Here is a 20,525-nt window from a genome sequence, read left to right as displayed (position 1 = left end):
TGCCAGAAGAGGGCATCAGACCCCAGTGTAGATGGTCGTGAGTTACCATGTGCTTGCTGGGAATTGAACTCAGGATCATCTGAAAGAGTATACAGTGCCCTGAACTGCTGAGCCATCTCTCCAGCCCAATTTTTAGAGATTCTTATCTGTTTTACCTGCACTTATGACTGTATTGGGGGTGTCAGATCCTAAGGAACTGGGTGGGAATTGAACCTGGGTCCACCAGCCAGTGCTTTTAACCACAGAGCCATCTCTCCAGTCCAAAATAAATCTTAGAAACTACAAAGGTGGACACTCCCTGAGGAAAGACACCTGAGGCCAACTTCTGATATCCACACATGTAAAGCCGCACGCACATACAGACACAAACTCAGTGGTCATTTATATCAATTAGACTCCATATTTATTTAGAGCAGGGAGTGCTGGCTATTTCAGGTCACGGAATTGGCTCTGGGTGGGATGACCTGCATTCCAGCCCTGCCCTTTGCCAGCCTCACAGGTTCCTGCCGGAGGTCAAGGTGGCAGGATGTGGTAGCCTAGATTCCTTGGAACCCAAAGCTGCTGTCTGAGTGGGTTGGCTGGGCTGTACGACACACCCTACGGGAGCCTAGGGCTCTGTATTATGCCTAGAGGGCAGGGTCCACCCAGAAGGATCAATAACACTTAGATTGAGAGGACTTCAGACTTTTCTTTTGGTCCACTTTCCACTCTGATCCTCTATTTCTGCCTTCCAGGTGCCTGCACCACCATTCCTGGCCTGACCCAGATATTTAAAAAAATTCTTATAACTTATTTATGTATACAAACATGTTTTACAGAGCACATGTGAAACGTAGAGAAAATACCTGAGGGAATTGGTTCTCTCCTTCCAGAGATTGAACTCAGGTCTCCAGGCACCTTTAACCACTGAGCCCTATCTCCTGGGCCCTGATATAATTTACTTGCCATTAATTTCTCTCTGTCTCCCTCTCTCTGACCCTCTCTTCCTTTCTTTTTTTAAAAACATTTATTTATTTTATGTATATGAGTACACTGCAGCTGTCTTTAGACACACCAGAAGAGGACACTAGATCCCATTAATTAATTAAAATTAATTTTTAATTTTGAACAGGATACCAAGTAGCCCAGCTGGCTTTGAACTTCTTATCTCCCTGTCTCTATCTCCTAAATGCTGTGCATTTATTTATTTATTTATTTATTTATTTATTTATTTATTTATTTATTTTTCTTTTTTCTTTTTCTCAGAGCTGGGGACCAAACCCAGGGCCTTGCGCTTGCTGGGCAAGCGCTCTACCACTAAGCTAAATCCCCAACCCCTGGGCATTTATTTATTATATATAAGTACACTGTAGCCGTTTTCAGACACACCAGAAGAGGGCATCAGACCCCATTACAGATGGTTGTGAGCCACCATGTGGTTGCTGGGAATTGAACTCAGGACCTCTGGAAGAGCAGTCAGTGCTCCTAACCACTGAGCCATCTCTCCAGCCCTTTCATTATGTTTTACTAATGGGCTTCAAACTCCCATACTGCAAGTATGGCCTTCTGAGCAGCCATTGCTCTCGAGGGGGCTTCCTAGACTCTGGTGACCTGTTCCAAGCTGGGATGTAGTGCCCTCGCTGGCTCCTAGTGGAGGTTTGGCAGTGAGTCCTGTAAACATCACTTGGAGTCCAGGGTTGGGGAGGGACAGTAGGAGGATGCAGAGGCAGTGTTCTAAGAACCAAACATAAGAAAACAGCAGCACAGACAAGCAGTGTCTAGAGGAGTTTTGTAAGTTGCATGTCTAGAGTCCCAGCTACGAGGGAGGTGGAAGGAAGAGGATTGAACATTTGAGGCAGTGAAACTCTAGCTCAAAAACCGAGTTGGGATGTAGCACAATGGTAGAGCCCCTGCCTAGCCCAGGGAGGGGCTGGGGGCGTGGCTCAGTGGTAGATCCCCTGCCTAGAATCCCCCAGTGAGGGGCTGGGGGCGTGGCTCAGTGGTAGAGCCCTGCCTAGAATCCCCCAGTGAGGGGCTGGGGGCGTGGCTCAGTGGCAGAGCCCCTGCCTAGAATTCCCCAGTGAGGGACTGGGGTGTGGCTCAGTGGTAGAGCCCCTGCCTAGAATCCCCCAGTGAGGGGCTGGGGGCGTGGCTCAGTGGTAGAGCCCCTGCCTAGAATTCCCCAGTGAGGGACTGGGGTGTGGCACAAGTTATAGAGCACTTGCCTAAAAAAAAAATCCCTGTTGTAGGTTTGGGGACATGCCTTAGTGGTAGAGTGCCTGCTTAGGAGGAAGGGAGGGAAGAAGGGAGAGAGAGAGAGAAAGAGAGAGAGAGAGAGAGAGAGAGAGAGAGAGAGAGAGAGAGAGAGAATGAGTAAGAGAGGGATTAAAACAATTTAAATTCCATTATTCTCCCTAGGAGCTACTACAAAATTTTCTTTGTTTTGTTTTCCTGAGACAGTGTTTCACTGTGTAGCCCTGGCTGTCCTAGAACGTCACTCTGTATCTTGGGATCAAGAGATGATGGTTTAGTAGTTGAGAGCAATTGTTGCTCTTTTGTATCTTTAAATTTATCTGTATCACTTTTTGCCTGCACGAACCAAAGAGTCCAGGTTAGGGTGTCAGACCTCCTGAAACTAAAGATGGTCGCAGGCCAGCAGGTGGGTGCTGGGATTCGAACCTGGATCCTCTGAAAGATCGGCCAGCGCTCTCTCCAACCCTGAAACTGTTGCTCCTGCAGAAACTCTTGGCTTGATTCCCAGTACCCATATGATGGAACCACCATCCATAATTCTAGTTCTAGGGGATCTGATGCCTTCTTCTAAGCTCCTCAGGCACCGAATATACACACATAGTACATATACATACCTGCATACACTTGTGCACGAAACATGAAATTATTAATTTTTTGTGTGTATGTGCATCTGTTGTGTGGGTTCATCTGTGTGCAGGAGGTTGTGCAGACCAGAGGAAGTGGATGCCCTGGAGTTGGAGTTACAGGTGGTTATGAGCTACCTGAGGTGGGTGACTGGGAATTGAACTCAGGTCCATCTGAAAGCGCAGTGCCTGCTCTTAACCTCTAAGCCATCTCTCCAGACCCGAGTTTTGGTTCTTGCCATGTCTTAGTGTTTTCTGTAGCTATAACAAAATACCTGAGGCTGAATGCTTAATGAACAAAGGATTTATTTTGCTCAGAATTGTGGAGCTTCAGGTGTTGGACCCATCATGGCTCAGCTCTGGTGACAGTACCTGGTGTCAGAAAAGCAGGAGCACATGCAAAGGTGGCCAGAGTAGGAGAGGGACAGAGTGGGTGCCAGACTCACCTGTAACAGCTGTCCTCTCAGGAACTGCTCTAATGTCATGAACCTTTCACTGATATCTTTCAAGGGAGATGCCTCCGAGACTTGATTATCTTCCACTAGGCCCTAGTCCTTAAAGGTTGTACTGCTCTGCTGGACATGGTAGGCCATGTCTATCATCATAGCTTTCAACAGGTAGGGTTAGAGGGCTCTGGTGGGAGGCGGAGACAGAAGGATCTCTGTAGCCAGGGCCATGTAGTAAGACTTTGTCCCAGGCGGGGTGGGGGGGGGCGGGTGGAGTGGGGAGGGGGTGGGGGGATGGGAGGAGGCTGAGGTTGGAGGATCTTAAGTTCAAGGGCGCCCTGGGTCAAACAGTGACATACACCCTATAAACTAACAAACCAAACATAAAAATGTACCCAGAGGGCCAGGGCGGTGCTGGCACACACCTTTAATCCCAACACCGAGGCAGAGGCATGTAGATCTCTGGGTTCAAGGCCAGCCTGGTCTACAGAGTGAATTCTAGGAGAGCCAGGGCTACACAGAGAAACTCTGATACAAACAAAACAAAGCAAAACAAAACAAAACAAAGGTTTTGTGAGGCGGGAGATTGGTTTGGCTCTTCTAGAGGACGCAGGTTCCATTTCCAGCCACCACGTGGCAGCTGATAACCATCTGCAACTCGGGCTCCAAGGGATCTGATGCCCTCTTCTGGTCTCTGCGGGAACTGCAGGCACTTACGTGTATGCAAGCAAAACACACATATACAAAGTAAAAAAAAATCTTTTTTCTTTTTTGACACAGTGTTTCACTATGTAGCCTTGGGTAACCTGGCGTTTGCTATGTGGCCCAATCTGGCTTCAGACTCAGAGATTCATCTACCCCTGTTTCTGGAGAGAGTGGTTAAGATAAATGGCTTACCTTTTTTTAAAAAAAGATTTATTTATTTATTATATATAAGTACACTGTAGCTGTCCTCAGACACACCAGAAGAGGGCATCAGATCTCATTACAGATGGTTGTGAGCCACCATATGGTGGCTGGGATTTGAACTCAGGAAGAGCAGTCAGTGCTCCTAACCACTGAGCTATCTCTCCAGCCCGGCTTACCTTTTTATAAACTTCAGACATATTACTTTTGTCATTGGGAGAGGGCACACTTTGTCACATCATGCATATGAACATTAGAGGGCAACTTACAGGAGTTGGTTCTCTCTTTCCACCCTGTGTCTCAGGGATCAAACTCAGGCTTGGCAGCAGGCTCCATCCTGAACCATCTCGCTCGACCAAGTACCCATTACTGTATTAACTCAGCTAATCAGCACATATTCCAATCTCACTCCTTATGCCTCGTTCTATCCATCATGAATCCCTCAGGATAATGGAGTCAGAATACCTAGGAGTGACGAGTGTTCTCTGTATGCCTGGTCTTCAGGACCTCCAGGAAAAGATGGTGGCGTCCATTTGTAATCTCGGCAGTCAGGAAGCTGAGGCAGGAGGGCCCCATCTTCCAGGCCACAATTTGAGTCCCTGTCTTAAAATGAACAAACCGACCAATCCAGAACCCAGCGTGTTTTATGTGCTCAGATATCTGAAGGGAGCTACAGTCATGCTGGCCTGTGTGTTGTAAAGTGTTGGGCATGAGGCCAAATGCTTGCTGTCTGTAGAGCGATTCAAAGGATTCCTGGAAAACCCGAAGGAAGTGTGTCCTCTCTTCTCTCCATCTTCCAGGATCGCCTAAGGGCTTGCTAGCGTGAGAAGTTGGGTGGGAGGGAGCGGTGAGACAAATAGGCTCTCCAAAGTGAGGTTGTGAAATTGTCTTCGAGCTTGAACCACTGCGACTGTGCCAAGGTAAGTCTCTCTCTCTCCCTGTCTCTCTCTCTCTCTCTCTCTCTCTCTCTCTCTCTCTCTCCCTCCCTCTCTCTCTCTCTCTCTCTCCCTCCCCTCCTTCCTCCTCTCTCTCTCCTTCCTTTTCTCCCCCCTTCTCTCTCTCACTTCCTCCTCCCCTCCCTCCTTACTTCCTTTTAGCTTAGCTTACGTAAAGCAGGTTATTAACAGAAAATAATCTGAGCGGTCCTGTTCATAGAGAGCGGTCATGATGACCCCCTTCCCCCACCTCCTACAAGTGCTGTCAGAGGGGATGGGGGTGACATTCTCAATCCCTCCAATCTTCATCCCTGATTGAAGCAAGACCTCTGAGGGCTGCCTGGGCTCCAGGTCCAGAGGGCTTGGTCCTGTTTCCTCCTGTGGCCCAGGGTTTGACACGCAGGGTGATGGTGGTGATGCTAAGTTCCTTGCATCACTGAACCACATCCTGGGCAGCCTCCGTGGCTGGGTAAGGAGCGCACTCACCTCGGTCAATCTCTTCCTTCCGTCCACCAGTCATTCGGCAGACGGGTTTCCTTGCCAGAAAGATTGGTAACATGGACAAAGGTATCACTGAAGGACGCAAGGTTGTGGTAGACGCCAAATACATTCTCTTCTTCAGCAACTTGAGAGCCCAGGCTGGTTGATGACTCTGTCTTTTCCTTTCCCGTGCAAGGTGTCATTTCTGTGCGCTGCTTTCAGACTCCTCCACTGGAAAGATAATCTGATAGCCCATTCTTCCTGCACACACACTAAACAGGATCTTATTCTGCGACCTTGGCTGGCCTAGAACTTGGTATGTAAACAACTTGAACTCACAGAGATCTGCCTCCTTCCACCTCCACACCTGACTCTCTTTCTTTCCCTTCCTTCTAGTTCTTCTTTTAAAAGATTATTTTATGGGACTGGAGAGATGGCTCAGCGGTTAAGAGCACTGACTGCTCTTCCAGAGGTCCTGAGTTCAAATCCCAGCAACTACATGGTGGCTCACAACCATCTGTAACGGGATCTGGTGCCCTCTTCTGGTGTGTCTGAGGACAGCTATGGTGTACTTATATATAATAAATAAATAAATCTTTAAAGAATTATTTTATGTGGATGAGTGTTTTGCCTGCTTGTGTATCTGTGCGTGCCTCGTACCCACGTAGGTCAGATGAGAGCATCAGAGTCCTTAGAGCTGGCGTTACAGACGATTGTGAACTGCCATGTGGGTGCTGGGAACTGAACCAGTGTCCTTTGCAAGAGCATCAGGTGTTCTTAGCCACTGAATCATCTCTCCAGACCCCCTTCTATTGTGTGTGTGTGTGTGTGTGTTTGCGTGTGCACGCACAAACACCTGTGTGTGTCTACATGGAGGTCAGAGGCTGAGTTTGGGTGGGGAGTTAATTCTCTCCTTACACTGTGAGTCCTGGGAATTGAACTCAGGTCAGCAGAGTAAGATACTACTGTGCCCCCCGCTGCCCCTCCATACTGAAAATTGAACCTAGAGTCTCCTCAGGTATGCAAAGTAGGAACTCTACCCATGAGCCACCCCTCATCCCTTCACTGGGGGATTCTAGGCAGGGGCTCTACCACTGAGCCACACCCCCAGCCCCTCACTGGGGGATTCTAGGCAGGTGCTCTACCACTGAGCCACACCCCCAGCCCCTCACTGGGGGATTCTAGGCAGGGGCTCTACCACTGAGCCACACCCCCAGCCTCTCACTGGGGAATTCTAGGCAGGTGCTCTACCACTGAGCCACGCCCCCAGCCCCTCACTGGGGGATTCTAGGCAGGGGCTCTACCACTGAGCCACGCCCCCAGCCCCTCACTGGGGGATTCTAGGCAGGTGCTCTACCACTGAGTCACACCCCCAGCCCCTCACTGGGGGATTCTAGGCAGGGGCTTACCATTGAGCCATACCCCTCATTGTGAGATTTTAAGCAAATGGTTTATCATTGAGTTACTGAGAGTCTAGATAAGATCTCTACTGTTGAGTACAGCCCTCACCCTCTCTTTACATTTTGAAGAAAAGTCACACCGAGTTATGTAGGTTGGTCTTGAACCAACTCTGTACCCACAAAAGGAGCTTTGAACTTGTGATCCTCCTTCCTGAGTGGTTAACATAACAAGACTTCACCACCAAGCTTGGTTTGTGCAGGATACTTCTCACTGTGTTAGCAGAACTAGACAAGGTGCCTTCAATTAGTTCAAGTCATAGGCAGGGAAGGGAGGGCTCACACTAACTCTATCAGTTATCTACTAGCTCATAATTAGTCATTCTAGGGACTAGAGAGATGGCTCAGTGTTGTTGTAAAATTAAAATAAATTCTGTCTTTTACCTGGTACTAGGTCTGGCACCGTAGTGCCCCAAGATGTCTGGTAGATACCTTCATCTCAGTCAGCAAAGCCTCTTACCCGCCTATCCCATATCACACTGCCGATGGCTTCTCTCTGAGTCTGGCAGCAATCTCTCTACCTATCTAGTTCCCAAGGCAGGTTGCCACCATGCCAGAAATATACATCCCAATTCCGTGGCGGCCTAGTGTCTCCAGCCACCACATACTCTTTTGAACTTACATTGCCACATGAAAGAACACACATCACAATAACCTCTGATCCAACTGACAATATAAAATTTGTTCATCTAGACACACAAAGCCCTGTGCACATCCATCCCTTAAGAATATTCATAACAGGGGCTGGGGATTTAGCTCAGCGGTAGAGCGCTTACCTAGGAAGCACAAGGCCCTGGGTTCGGTCCCCAGCTCTGAAAAAAAGAACCAAAAAAAAAAAAAAGAATATTCATAACAACCTGTAAATGTACAGAGAGGAATCTTAACACCTGCCTCCATGTTCTCCGCTGCTTCTCTCCTTCCTTGTTCCAGTCTCCTCCTCTCTTTAAAACTTTTCTCCTGCCCATCCTTCCTTCTCATTCAGTGACAGGTCTCATTCTATCTTGTACCTGCCTTCACCTGCGTAATGACACCATCCCACAGCTCAGCAATTAGGAGCACTGGCTACCATTGCAAAAGACCCTGTATCAGTTCCTAGCACCCACATGGTGGTTCTGCCTGTAACCTCAGTTATAGGGGATCCGATGCCCTTATCTAGCATTTCATACAAAGCATGCACACAGGTGTATGTGCAGGCAGAACACCTGTATATACAAAATAATCTTTAAAAATTTCTTTCAAAACGCATGATTCTAAAAGCTAGTGATCTCAAGTGCCTGTCTCATGTAGTTCTGACAGAATGGAGTGCAAGGACCACTCATCTACACAGATGTGGTTTTAAGTTTTTTCTTTTTTTTTTTTTTTTAAAATATTTACTATGTATCCATCATATCACACAGCGTTCTGCCTGCATGTATGCTTGCGGGCCAGAAGAGGCACGGGATCTCATTATAAATGGTTGTGAGCCACCATGTGGTTGCTGGGATTTGAACTCAGGACCTCTGGAAGAACAGACAGTGCTCTTAACCCCTGAGCCATCTCTCCAGCATGGCTTTAAGTCTTAGTCTTAATGTGATCACAGTCCACCACAGGCTGAGGGGCCTGCATGCATCACTTGCTTGGCAATTTGAGCTCTGTGGGATAGCTCCTTCCTCCTTTCCTTTGTGCCTTCCTTCTTCTTGTTTTGGTTTCAAGACAGGGTTTCTCTGTGTAGCTCTGTTTGTCTTAGAATTCACTCTGTAGACCAGGCTGGCCCTGAACTCAAGATCAGCCTGCCTCTGCCTCTTGAGTGCTGGGGATTAAAGGTGTGAGTACTGCCCAGCTTCAAGTAATTTTTAAAGATAGGCTCTTATGAAACTCGGGCTAGCCTCGAACTGTGTAGCTGAGGATAACCTTGAACTTCTGACCCTCATCCTCTGCCACCTCCTGTGCATGAGCAATGCAGGTTTAAATCACCATGACCAGATTATGGGATTTGGGGATCAAAATCCAAGGCTTCCTCTGTGCTAGGGTAGCACTCTATCAACTGAGGTACATTTTCCCCCCTCGTATTTGAAATGGGGTGCCATGTAGCTCTGTCTGGCTGCTGACTATGCAGATGAAGATGACCTTGAACTCCTGAGCTTCCTGCTCCTACCTCCCATGCTTCATTGCTGGATTACTCAGGTCTTCCCTAAAGTAAATCATTCCTTCCTTAGGGTGATTTTGCCAACTGGGCTTGCTAATTTTATGTTAATTCAACTTAGAGGAGGGAACTCCAATTGAGAAAATGCCTTCATTAAAGTCGGCTGTAGGCAAGCCTGTAGAACAGTCTGCATTTTCCCCTTATTTATTAATTAGTTAATTTATGTATTAATTTACTTCTATTTCATGTGCATTTCGTGTTTCGCTTGCATTCATGTCTGTGTGAGGGTGTTGGATCTTTTGGAACTGGAGTTAGACAGTTGTGAGCCGCCATGTGGGTGCTGGGAATTGAACTCAGGTCCACTGGAGAGCAGCTGGTACTCTTAACTGCTGAGCCATCTCTCCAGCCCAAGCATTTTCTTAATCAGCAATGGTTGTGTTTCACCATAGTAACAGGAGCCCAAAGAAAGACACCAAGCATTTGGTCACAGCAATAGTCAACATGATGATTACATCTTATGACCTGTTGCCCAGGATGGAAGTGATGGGCACTGACTTTGAAGGCATCATTCTGCAAAGCATGAAGGGGACTGGTGAGGTGGCTCAGCATGGAACGGTGAGGGCCACCAAGTCTGACAATTTGAGTTGGATCCCTACGATGGAAAGAACTAACCCTTGAAAGTTGTCTCCATGTGAATAGCATGGCACAGGTATATTATATATACCCATACCCTCATACCCAACTCCACCTCTTATTAAATAAACAAACATTTAGATGCCAGGTGGTGGCAGTGGCAGACACCTTTAATCTCAGCACTTGGGAAGCAGAGGCAGGCAGATCTCTGAGTTCAAGGCTAGCCTGGTCTACAGGTGAGTTCTAGTACAGTCAGGCAACACAGAGAAACCTTGTTTCTTCTTCTTCTTCCTTCTTCTTCTTCTTCTTCTTCTTCTTCTTCTTCTTCTTCTTCTTCTTCTTCTTCTTCTTCTTCTTCTTCTTCTTCTTCTTCTTCTTCCTCTTCTTCTTAGATTTATTTATTTTACATATGTGAGTACACTGTCGCTGTCTTCAGACACACCAGAAGACGGCATCCGATCCCATTACAGATGGTTGTGAGCCACCATGTGGTTGCTGGGAATTGAACTCAGGACCTCTGGAAAAGCAGTCAGTGCTCTTACCTGCTGAGCCATCTCTCCAGCCCAGAAACCTTGTTTCAAAACACATATGTGCACGTACACACACACACACACACACACACACACACACACACACACACACTTGTACCGTTTAGATGTGTGAATAAAGGCACACACGTTCCTTGACCTGATGGTGGCAGTTAGAGAGAGGAGAGTTTGTATCTCCTCCCAACTTGTTTGAGAGTCTCATTTGTCCTTGTGTATGGTTCTCAAACTCCTGGAATTCTCCTGTCTCTCCTTCCCATCTTGCTGCAGGAATACTGGGATTGCATGCACACACGCATGCGTGCTCACTCTCTCCCCTGCACTCACGATTTGAATTCAGAGTCTCATGCTTTTTGCAGCAAGCACTTCCCCAATGAACCATCTTCCAAGCCCCAGTGTCCACTTTTTAGCTTTTTACGATGTTTCAACCTTTTTCCCTATAGAAATAATTCCCTGTATTAAATGCCCTATGTCTGAGACACCTTTTAAAAAAGTCTCACTAGCTAGTTCTGGCTACCCTGGAACTTGTTATGTGAAGTAGCAGGCCGGCCTCAGATTCAGAGCTCTGCCTGCCTCTGCTTCCCACGTGCTGACATTAAGGTGTGCACCATCACAAAGGCCTGGTTTTGAGAGCTTTACTCTGTAAGTCCTAGTCGCCCTGGTGCTTGTTACACTGCCAAGAATGGCCTCATACTCGGAGAAATCCTCCTGCCTCTGACTCCCCAAGTGCTAGGAGTATAAGCAAGTGCCACCATGTCTACTTTATGTATGTGGACGTTTTGCTTGCATGTATGTATGCTTGGAACCTTTGGAAGCCAGAATTGTGTCAGATACCCTGGGACTGGAGTCACATGACTGCCACCATGTGGGTACTGGGAAATCAAACATGGGTCCTCCAGAAGGGCAGCCAGTGCTCTTGATTGCTAAGCCATCCTTCTAGACATCCCTCGCTCCCAGGTCCGGTTTTAGCATGTTTTTAACTTTTTAAATCTTATGTGTATGGATGTTTTGCAGGCACATATATCTGTGGACCTCTTGGGTACCTGAACTCCAGGGAATGGAGCGACAGATAGTTATGATTTATGTGGGTGCTGGGAACCAAACCCAGGTCCTCTGGAAGAGCAGTCAAAGCTCCTAACTGCTGAGCCCAGGTTTTCTTAACCAAGAGTCAGTCAGCCCTGGCTGACCTCAAACTCCATGTAGCTGAGGACTGCCTTCAACTCCTGAACTTCTGTCTCATGGCTGGGATTACATGCATGTGCTAGCATGGTGGTTAGGGGGTCAAACCTAGGGCTTTCTGCATGCTAAGCATACACGTTACCAATTAAACTACATCCCCTGACATTTTCCTCCAACTCCCTCCCCCCATAGGATCTCTATCTCTAGTTGAAATTGGCCTTAAATTCAGACAGCCTGCAATTCTCCTGCCTCAGCTCCCAAGTACTGACATTGTATGCTTGTACCAGTTCACCCAGATCCAGCCTAGCTTCTAAAAACCTTGCATGTGCACACCTTGCCTGGAACCTCGCCAGCAGGCTTTTAAAACAAATATTTTAAAATTTTGTTTTGCCTACATGTATACATATATGGTGTGTGCAGAGGCTAGAAGAGGGTGTCACTCAGAACTGGTCACAGTTAGAAGCTACTACATGGGTGCTGGGAATTGAACCTGGGTCTTCTGCAAGAACAGTAACTACTCTTAATTGAATGAACCGTCTCTCCAGCCTTCGAAGATGTGTGTGTGTGTGTGTGTGTGTGTGTGTGTGTGTGTGTGTGTGTGTGCATCTGCCCATATGAACACAAGTGCAGGGCCAGCAGAGGCCAGAAGAAGGTGGCTGCCCCTATGACATCTGTAAGCTGCCTGCCGTGGAACCCAGGAACTGAATTCTAGTTCCTTTCAAGAGCCACTGAGCTGTCTCTCCAACCCACCCCACACTAGGATCCCCACCCTGCCACTGCAGACAGGGTTTCTCTGTGCAGTCCTGGAACTCGCTCCGTAGACCTGGCCTAGAATTCACAGGTACCCGCCTGCCTCTGTCTCCGAACGCTCCAGAGGTGTGGGCCACACACCCAGCCCCATATGAGGTTTCTGAATCTCTCGCTCGCCCCGTTGGAGCCCTCAGACACACACGCGGATGCAAGCCCCGCGTGGGGAGCACAGAATTGATTTTATTGAGTTTGGGTTCATTCCTATCACAGTCACTGGGCCGAGGCAAGCAGGCCTTGCCTCTTTCAGTCCTGGTCCCGCGGGGGTTCAGATTCTCTTCCATGTTCAAAGTGCACTGAGAAAGCTTCACAGTTTTAATACGTCCCTAGGTGTTCAACTGAAGCAGAGTGAGGAGATGGCCCTCCCACCCCCACCCACCTAAAACAAAACAACAAAACAAAACCACCCCCCCAACCCCCCCAGCAGCTGCTGCTACAGCCGTTATGAAAAAATAATACAAACTCTTCTTAAAAAATAGATCACACAGAAAGAACTCAGAGGGCAGATGCACCCAGGGAGGGGGTGGGGCTGCTCCAGCCACGGGGAGAGGCCCAGGAAGGGTGCTGAGATGAACCGGGAGGGCTGGGGTGCTGGTGGATGGCTACCTCATTCCCTCTGCCCAGCCTCTGTGGTGTGGGCTGGACCCTCCCTGTCAGCTGTGTTCCCAGGCATCATCCGCCCTCTCCCCTGAGGGCTCCTGGCTCATCCTGAGGACTGGTACCTATTTCTTACTAAAGTGGCTTTGATCAAGAAATGAGATGGACACGGAGCAAGAGCAAGGGCCACTGCCTGGCCACATGGGACTGGACCTCTCTCTCTCTCTGCTTTGGGATTTAGATCCCTGTCAATACCTGATGCTACCTAGATTTTCCCCAAGGGATCCTGGACTGCCCTTGGGTTCCCGGGCACATAGCCTCTCCCTTGGCCTTACAAGGCTCACTTCTAAAGCTGCCTTCTGGCCCAGCCTTGCTGGGAAGAGCTGCCAGCAGGTGCGCTGTGCAGACGGCTGCAGGCATCGCATGGAATGGGCTCAGCTTCCCCAACCCTCGAGCTCATGCAAAGACAAGTGAGGGGGTGGCTCCACACAATGGGAGGTAAGGCAGGGCGATGTGACCAACCACGTGTGTGTGCAGCCTTGTGACTTGGGGGGCCAGAGGCAGAGAGAGGCTGGGGGGGCACCCTGCATGAGGGGAAAAGGCAGGTCTGGGGGTACGGATATGGTCACCACTGCCCCAGCTGAGGGCTCCATGCCTAGGCCACCCCCTGCTGAGGAATCTGGTGAGGGTCAATTCTCCAGAGGTGGGGATGAAGATGGTGGGCCCACTGGGCTCAGTCAGGGACCTCGGGGTGGGCGGGTAGTGAGCTCTCGCCCCGCCGGTAGGTCTCCCAGAAGCCCCGCTCCAGTTGTTCCAGTTGTGGGCCCAGTGGCAGGTGACCAGCCAAGTGCATGCGAAGTGTTTCTAGCCATTGTTCCAGCTTTACAAAAGAGGGCCTGGGGTGACAGGTAAGCATCAGGGGATGGTGAGACTGGCTCTCCCAAAGACCCACCCATCCCAAGGCCGCTTCAGGCCAGAGTCCTATTCCTCCTCCCCACAACTCACCTCTTCTCAGGATCCAGGTCACAGCAGCGCACAGTGATGGGGAAGAAACTTGGGGGACAGTTTGGTGGACAGTAGCGGTCCAGGAAACCCCTTACATTGAGGCCAAAGTCCATAGTGCGGGGCAGATAGTCAGGGTCTGCATTCACACGCCCGATAATCTGTTCAGTACAGAGCCCACTGGTTAGTGTGGGACCTCTGAGTCCCCTGGTTAGTGTGGGACCTCTGAGTCCCCTGGTTAGTGTGGGACCTCTGACCCCACCAGTTAGTGTGGGACCTCTGAGCCTAGGGGTTCTGGAAGCCTGCCAAATGCTTTGAAGACAGTTCAGATAGGAATGGCCAGGGACTAAACTGTACCCCACTGATGTCAGGCTCTGGCTTTGGGGAGCCATGTTCTCAGAGCCTGAGGCCCCTGTGGAGAGCCTTGCCCCACGATGGGGCAAGGGAGGATTGGAGACTGAAGTCTGGGCACAAGGGCTGCCTACCTCACAGAGGACAATTCCAAAGGAAAACACGTCCACCTTTTCATCGTAACTACGACCTAAAGAGAGAGCAAATATCAGCAGGGATGCAGGACTGAGAGTGGTGACACAGGCAGGAAAAGCAATTTCTGAGTCCAAGAGCTCGGAGGCACCAGGGGCGTGTCTCAGCTGGCAGGCAGCTCCAGCATGCATGAAGCCCTGGACTCCATCCCCAGCAAGGCAAAAACAGGCTGTGGTGGTGCACAGCTGTGATTCCGGTACATAGGTGGAGGCAGGAGGACCACAAATTGGAAGGCCACTCTTGGCTACCAAGTCAGTTTGAGGCCAACCTGAACTATGAGACCCTTTCTCAAAGCAAAACAGAACCATCCCCAATCAAACCTTAAACCACTGTGTCTGATACGATGCGGGGATCTCTGAGGGGCAAAGCAGTTTTAATCCCGCTTGGCTACAACCTGCTGCATGACTCTGGTCACATCGTAACCAGATAAATCCCTGTAACACACAGGCGTTATTTCATTGGGAGAGCGGTCTTGGAGTGGAATGGGGTGCAGTGGAAGAGGGAGGGCTTAGAATTGGAAACACTGAGGAAAAAAATTAGGGAAAAAGTGTTTGAGGTAGTTAGCGTCTCAGGAGGAGGCATTCCTGGTTCTGCCTGGGGCCCCTGTGCGATCTAAAACGCCTCTTTTCATTCTTTTAGATTTCTCACTTTATGTGCATGAATGTTTTGTCTACATGTGTGTATGTGTAGCACATGTGTGCTTGGTCTGTGGAGGCCAGAAGGCACGAGATCTTCTGGAAATGGAGTCACAGATGGTTAGGAGCCGCCGTGTGGGTGCTGGGAACTGGACCTCTGCAGAGCGGCAGAGTGGGTGCTCTTAACAGCTGAGCCACCACAGCCTGCCTGCTTTGTTTCTTGACAGGGTCTCAGTTGGTAGCCCTGGCTGGCCTAGAACTCACAGAGATCCACCTGCTTCAGTCCTCTCAAGTGCTAGGATAAAAGATACACGACCAACATATGCCAATTTTCTTGGTGTTTTTACATAGGGTCTCACTCTAGCCAAGCTAGCCTGGAACTCACCATGTGGCCCAAACCGGCCTTGAACTCACAGCAATCCTCCTGCTTCCATCATCCACATACTAGGATGACAGGTATGTGCTGGCTTATGTACTGTAGGAGACGGAACCCAGGACTTCCTGTATGTCAGGCAGTTAACTAGCCACACCTCTAGACAAATAAACACTTTCCCCCTCCAAGACAGGGTTTCTTTGTGTAGCCTTGGCTGTCTGTAGACCAGGCTGGCTTCGAACTCACAGAGATCTGCCTGTCTCTCTCAAGGGCTGGGATTAAAGGTCTTTTAAAAAAACACAAAAGCCTTGACTGCCGGTCATGGCATACGAGAGCATGGAGCGGAGGCAGGAGGATCTCTGAACTCAAAGCCAACCTGCTCTACAGAGTGAGTTCTAGGACAACCAGGGCTACACAGAGAAACTCTGTCTGGGAAAAAAAAAAAAAAAGACAAAGTTTGGCAGCAATGGTGGTGCAGAGTTTAATCCCAGCACTCAGAGGGGAGAGGCAGGTGAATCTCTGAGTTTGAAGCCAGCCTGGTCTACACAATGACTTCCAGGTAGCCAGAGCTACATAGCAAAGAGGGGCTATCTCAAACAAAACAGAATGAAACACAGCACATACATGATCAAAACGAGATAAAGGCAGACAAGCCAGTAGTGCTCCCTTACAGTCCCAGTACTCTGGGCCAGAACACTGATCTAGCCCTGGATTCTGACCCACAGACAGAGCGAGGTGACTCACTCCTGTAACCCTACCACTCTGGAGGCAGAGGCACGAGGTCATCCTGGGCTAAATCATGAGTTGGAGGCTAAGGGTGTTAAATGAGACGTGACCTTTCAAAGAAGAAAAGGGCCTGCTATATGGGTCACCTGACGATTTTTGAGGACCCGCCCGAGGGAAGACAACTGCCTCCTACAAGGTGCTTCCCGAGGTGCAAGTGTGCACGCACACACAGTATGAAAACCACACCCAACACCTCCTCTGCCTGGGACCCCTAGAGCCAGCACTCACCGTTGATCATCTCTGGCGCCATCCAGTAGGGGTTACCCACCACTGTGTACCGTTTCTTGCGGTCCGGCTTCTTAAGGCTACGCAAGTCTTCAGACTGACCCTTCTCATCGATCATGAGTCGAGCCAGCCCAAAGTCAGCCACCACCACGTTCCTGTTCTGGAAATTTTACAAGGCAGGCTGAGCCTGGGTCCTCTCTCTGTCTGCTTCTATTTAGGACCCTTTCCCTCTAATCCCATACAGGGCACAGAGAATATACCCCGGTACCAGGGACCTGTGTCGGGGAGGGTACCTCCCTCTGTCCCAGCTCTCTGCTAACAGAGCTGCCTAAAACTTCTGGAGATTCCAGTGAGGGGCTAGAGGTGTGACTCAGGGGTTGAAAGCTTGCCTAGAACCCCCCAGTGCGGGGCTGGAAGCATGGTTTATAGGTAGAATGCCTGGTTGGAATTGTCCAGTAAGGGATTAGAGTATGCTCAATAGTAGAATCCTGCCTTAGAATTTCCCAGCAAGGGGCTGGAGAGGTGGCTCAGCGGTTAAGAGCACTGACTGCTCTTCCAGAGGTCCTGAGTTCAATTCCCAGCAACCACATGGTGGCTCACAACCACCTGTAATGCGATCTGATGCTCTCTTCTGGTGTGTCTGAAAACAGTGACATGAAATAAATCTTAAAAAAAAAAAAAAAAAAAAAGGGGTTGGGGATTTAGCTCAGTGGGAGGGCGCTTGCCTAGGAAGCGCAAGGCCCTGGGTTCGGGCCCCAGCCCCAAAAAAAAAAAAAAAAAAGAGTTTCCCAGTGAGGAATTGGAGCACGGGCGGGCGGGCATTAGAACACCTGCCTAGCATCCCAGTGAGAGCCGATGGTGTCTGGTGTGCCTCAGTGGTAGAGACTGCTTAGTTTCCACATCTCAGATTCCATCTCTAGAACTGAGAGACTCAAAACCAGAGGTGCCGGAGGCCCAGCAGGCAGTACCGACCTGAGGTCAGATGTGGCTGTGTGTGGCTGTGTGTTCAGTCTCTTCCCTACTGTCCTTGTGACACTTTCTGCAGGTGACTGCCTGTGACTAGATGGGCACCTGAGGGGCCTTCCCTTTGGGGCGAGCCTGGTCCTCTTGGTTCCCGACTTCTCTCCTTTCCCAGGTGTTCCTCATCTTCATACAGAGTAGGTGACACTGAGGCTGTTAAAAGGGGGCAGGCCACCAAGGATCTAGACACCAAGGCCGAGCAGGATCCACAGAGGACTTGTTCAGCTCACTTTCATGCCACCAACGGCCAGAGTTTTGTGGCTCACCCTCAAAACCACAGTGTGATGTTTTCTATGTTGCCGGGACAGCCACAGCAGTTAGTACCATCTTCTGTGTAGGATTCTCGGTAGGCTGACAGGGCTTAGAGGACACTAGGGACCTAAAATATCAACTCTAAAGTACTGGGTTTCTTTATAGTTCTGTGTTGACTGGTTGGATGGTTTAGACACCTTAGGCAACACTGTTGTGTGTGTGTGTGTGTGTGTGTGTGTGTGTGTGTGTGTGTGTGTGTGTGTGTGTGTGTGTGTGTGTGAGATGGTATTGGGAGTTGAACCCAGGTCTTCATGCAGGCTAGGCAAAGACTGCACTGCTGAGTAATGCCAGCTTTTCTCACTGGGGGATTCTAGGCAGGGGCTCTACCACTGAGCCCCGCCCCCAGCCCCTCACTGGAGGATTCTAGGCAGGGGCTCTACCACTGAGCCCTGCCCCCAGCCCCTCACTGGGGGATTCTAGGCAGGGGCTCTACCACTGAGCCACGCCCCCAGCCCCTCACTGGGGGATTCTAGGCAGGGGCTCTACCACTGAGCCACGCCCCCAGCCCCTCACTGGGGGATTCTAGGCAGGGGCTCTACCACTGAGCCCCGCCCCCAGCCCCTCACTGGAGGATTCTAGGCAGGGGCTCTACCACTGAGCCACACCCCCAGCCTCTCACTGGGGGATTCTAGGCAGGGGCTCTACCACTGAGCCACGCCCCCAGCCCCTCCTGGGGGATTCTGGGTGCATGCTTTCCTCACCCATGCTGCCAGGACTTTCTTCACTTTATAATTTGAGACACGGCATTGCTAAGTTGTCCAGGCTGGCCCTGACAACTAATTGTGGGTCTGTAGCTCATGTAGGACTCAATCCCACCTTCACCGTCCTCAGTTCAGATGCTGACTGCAGTAGTTATTATGGGAGCAGGACTCTAGGCACCTGCTCCCCAGTTTGGCCCAGTTCCTCTGCTTTCTGCAGAACACCTGGGGACCCCTTAAACACCAACCTGTAAACTTGGGGCTGACTGCTCTTGGTCTCACTGAAATGCCCATGCCAAGGCTCCTCTTCCAGATGCCCCTGCCCACACGCTGATCTGCAGTTATTGCCGCTGCTTGGGTAGCCTGGGCTACCTCTGCTGGCATCTGTGAATGCTGCAGTGAAAGCTGGGGCTTTGCATTTTGAATCAGTTCTCCCTTCTCTGACCTGTTAAGCCCTTGTGCTGCTTGAGTCTGAGGATGCTGCCACGTTATAAATGGCAGAGCCAGGACTGTAACCCAGGTCTGCCCACCTCTTGCGCTGGTCCCGGTCACCTGACCTCTAGTTCCACAGAAGTCCTGAGAGGAGCAGCTCACAGGTCCCTTCTTTCTCCAGCACACCCAGCTGCCCAGGGTGCTGGGCCCCACTGCTCACCTCACGGACCAGACAGTTGTGGGAGTTGAGGTCTCGGTGGATGATGTTCATCGAATGGAGGTAGGCCTGAGGGAACGGAATGAGGGTGTCAGTGGTGTTTAGCTAACAGACTCCACCTCAGCCCCCAGCCTCTGGAAGCTCCTTGCTTCCTACCCATCTTGTAAGCGGATGGACTCTAGGCATCTGCTCTATCGCTGAGCTTTACCTTGAGCCTTCACTGGGGGATTCTAGATAGTCACCCACGTGGCTGCCCCTTCAGAGCTGCCCCGCAGGTTCTGCTCCCACACTCCTCGTGGCTTAGTGGGTCACCTGAGTGGGTGGCAGGTCACTTACCATCCCTGATGCAATGTCCTTGGCAAAGCTGACCCTCTGACTCCACGGGTACTGGCTGTCCTAGGGACAGGGAAAAATGGCTAGGATAGAGCATGGTAAGTGGTAGGTTGGGGGATGGCACTGGCCCTTGTTTGATTTTTTTTTTTGAGACAAGATGTCCTATGTAGCCCAGGCTAGCCTTTAATTTTCTAGTTTCCTGTTTTTATAGACCCTAAAGGCATCTTTTTTTTTTTTTTTTTTTTTTGTTTTTTTTTTTTGGGGTTGGGGCCCGAACCCAGGGCCTTGCGCTTCCTAGGTAAGCGCTCTACCGCTGAGCTAAATCCCCAGCCCCTGGCATCTTTTAACAGAACTGATTTCACACACTAAGGATTCGCACAAGTTCTGCTGCAGCTCTCAAACTAGCTATTCTGAGCAGCGACCCATGTGATCATTACTCTGTCTGGTGTTGATTTATGTCTCCAGGGCAGACAGTATAAACTACGACCTATGAGTCCATTATAGCACATAGGGTGGTAACCTATTAAACCTTCTGAATACTTTTAAATAAATGTATTCTTTCTGCCTTCTTCTCTTCTGGGGTATGTGTGTATTCGCTTTGTGTGTATGCATGTACATGTTATAAGTGGGTGGGGGCCAAAGATAAGTGTCAGGTGTCTTCCTTAATTTCCTTCTACCATTAAACATTTTTATTTATTACATCTGTGTGTGTGTGTGTGTGTGTGTGTGTGTGTGTATAAGGGTGTGCACAGCCATAGCATGTGTGTCACATATGACGACTTTTAGGCATTTGCTGGTCCTGGAGTCTGAACTGTCAAGGCTTGGTAGCCGACTTTTTTTTTTTTTTTTTTTTTTTGGTTCTTTTTTTCGAACCCAGGGCTTTGTGCTTCCTAGGCAAGCGCTCTACCACTGAGCTAAATCCCCAACCCCCATGGTAGCCGACTTCTTTACTCTGAGCCATCTTGTTGGTCCTTCTACCTTATTTTT

The 20,525-nt window shown here is 49.7% G+C and overlaps 1 protein-coding gene across 1 annotated transcript in view; it reads right to left on the bottom strand.

Moving 5' to 3' along the window:
- Window positions 1-12,528: 12,528 nt before the first annotated feature.
- Limk1 (LIM domain kinase 1) overlaps window positions 12,529-20,525 on the bottom strand; it is a 33,746-nt gene continuing 25,749 nt past the window's right edge. Inside the window, 6 exon segments of the mRNA XM_032886820.1 lie at window positions 12,529-13,858; window positions 13,968-14,125; window positions 14,450-14,505; window positions 16,530-16,686; window positions 19,209-19,274; window positions 19,542-19,601. Coding sequence (XP_032742711.1) covers window positions 13,696-13,858; window positions 13,968-14,125; window positions 14,450-14,505; window positions 16,530-16,686; window positions 19,209-19,274; window positions 19,542-19,601 — 660 coding nt within the window. The 3' untranslated portion in view covers window positions 12,529-13,695.

This window comes from Rattus rattus, chromosome 16 (assembly GCF_011064425.1).
Source record: "Rattus rattus isolate New Zealand chromosome 16, Rrattus_CSIRO_v1, whole genome shotgun sequence".
Lineage (NCBI taxonomy): Eukaryota > Metazoa > Chordata > Mammalia > Rodentia > Muridae > Rattus > Rattus rattus.
The sequence above is the reverse complement of the archived record's forward strand: the minus strand, read 5'-3'. Positions and strand labels throughout refer to the sequence as shown.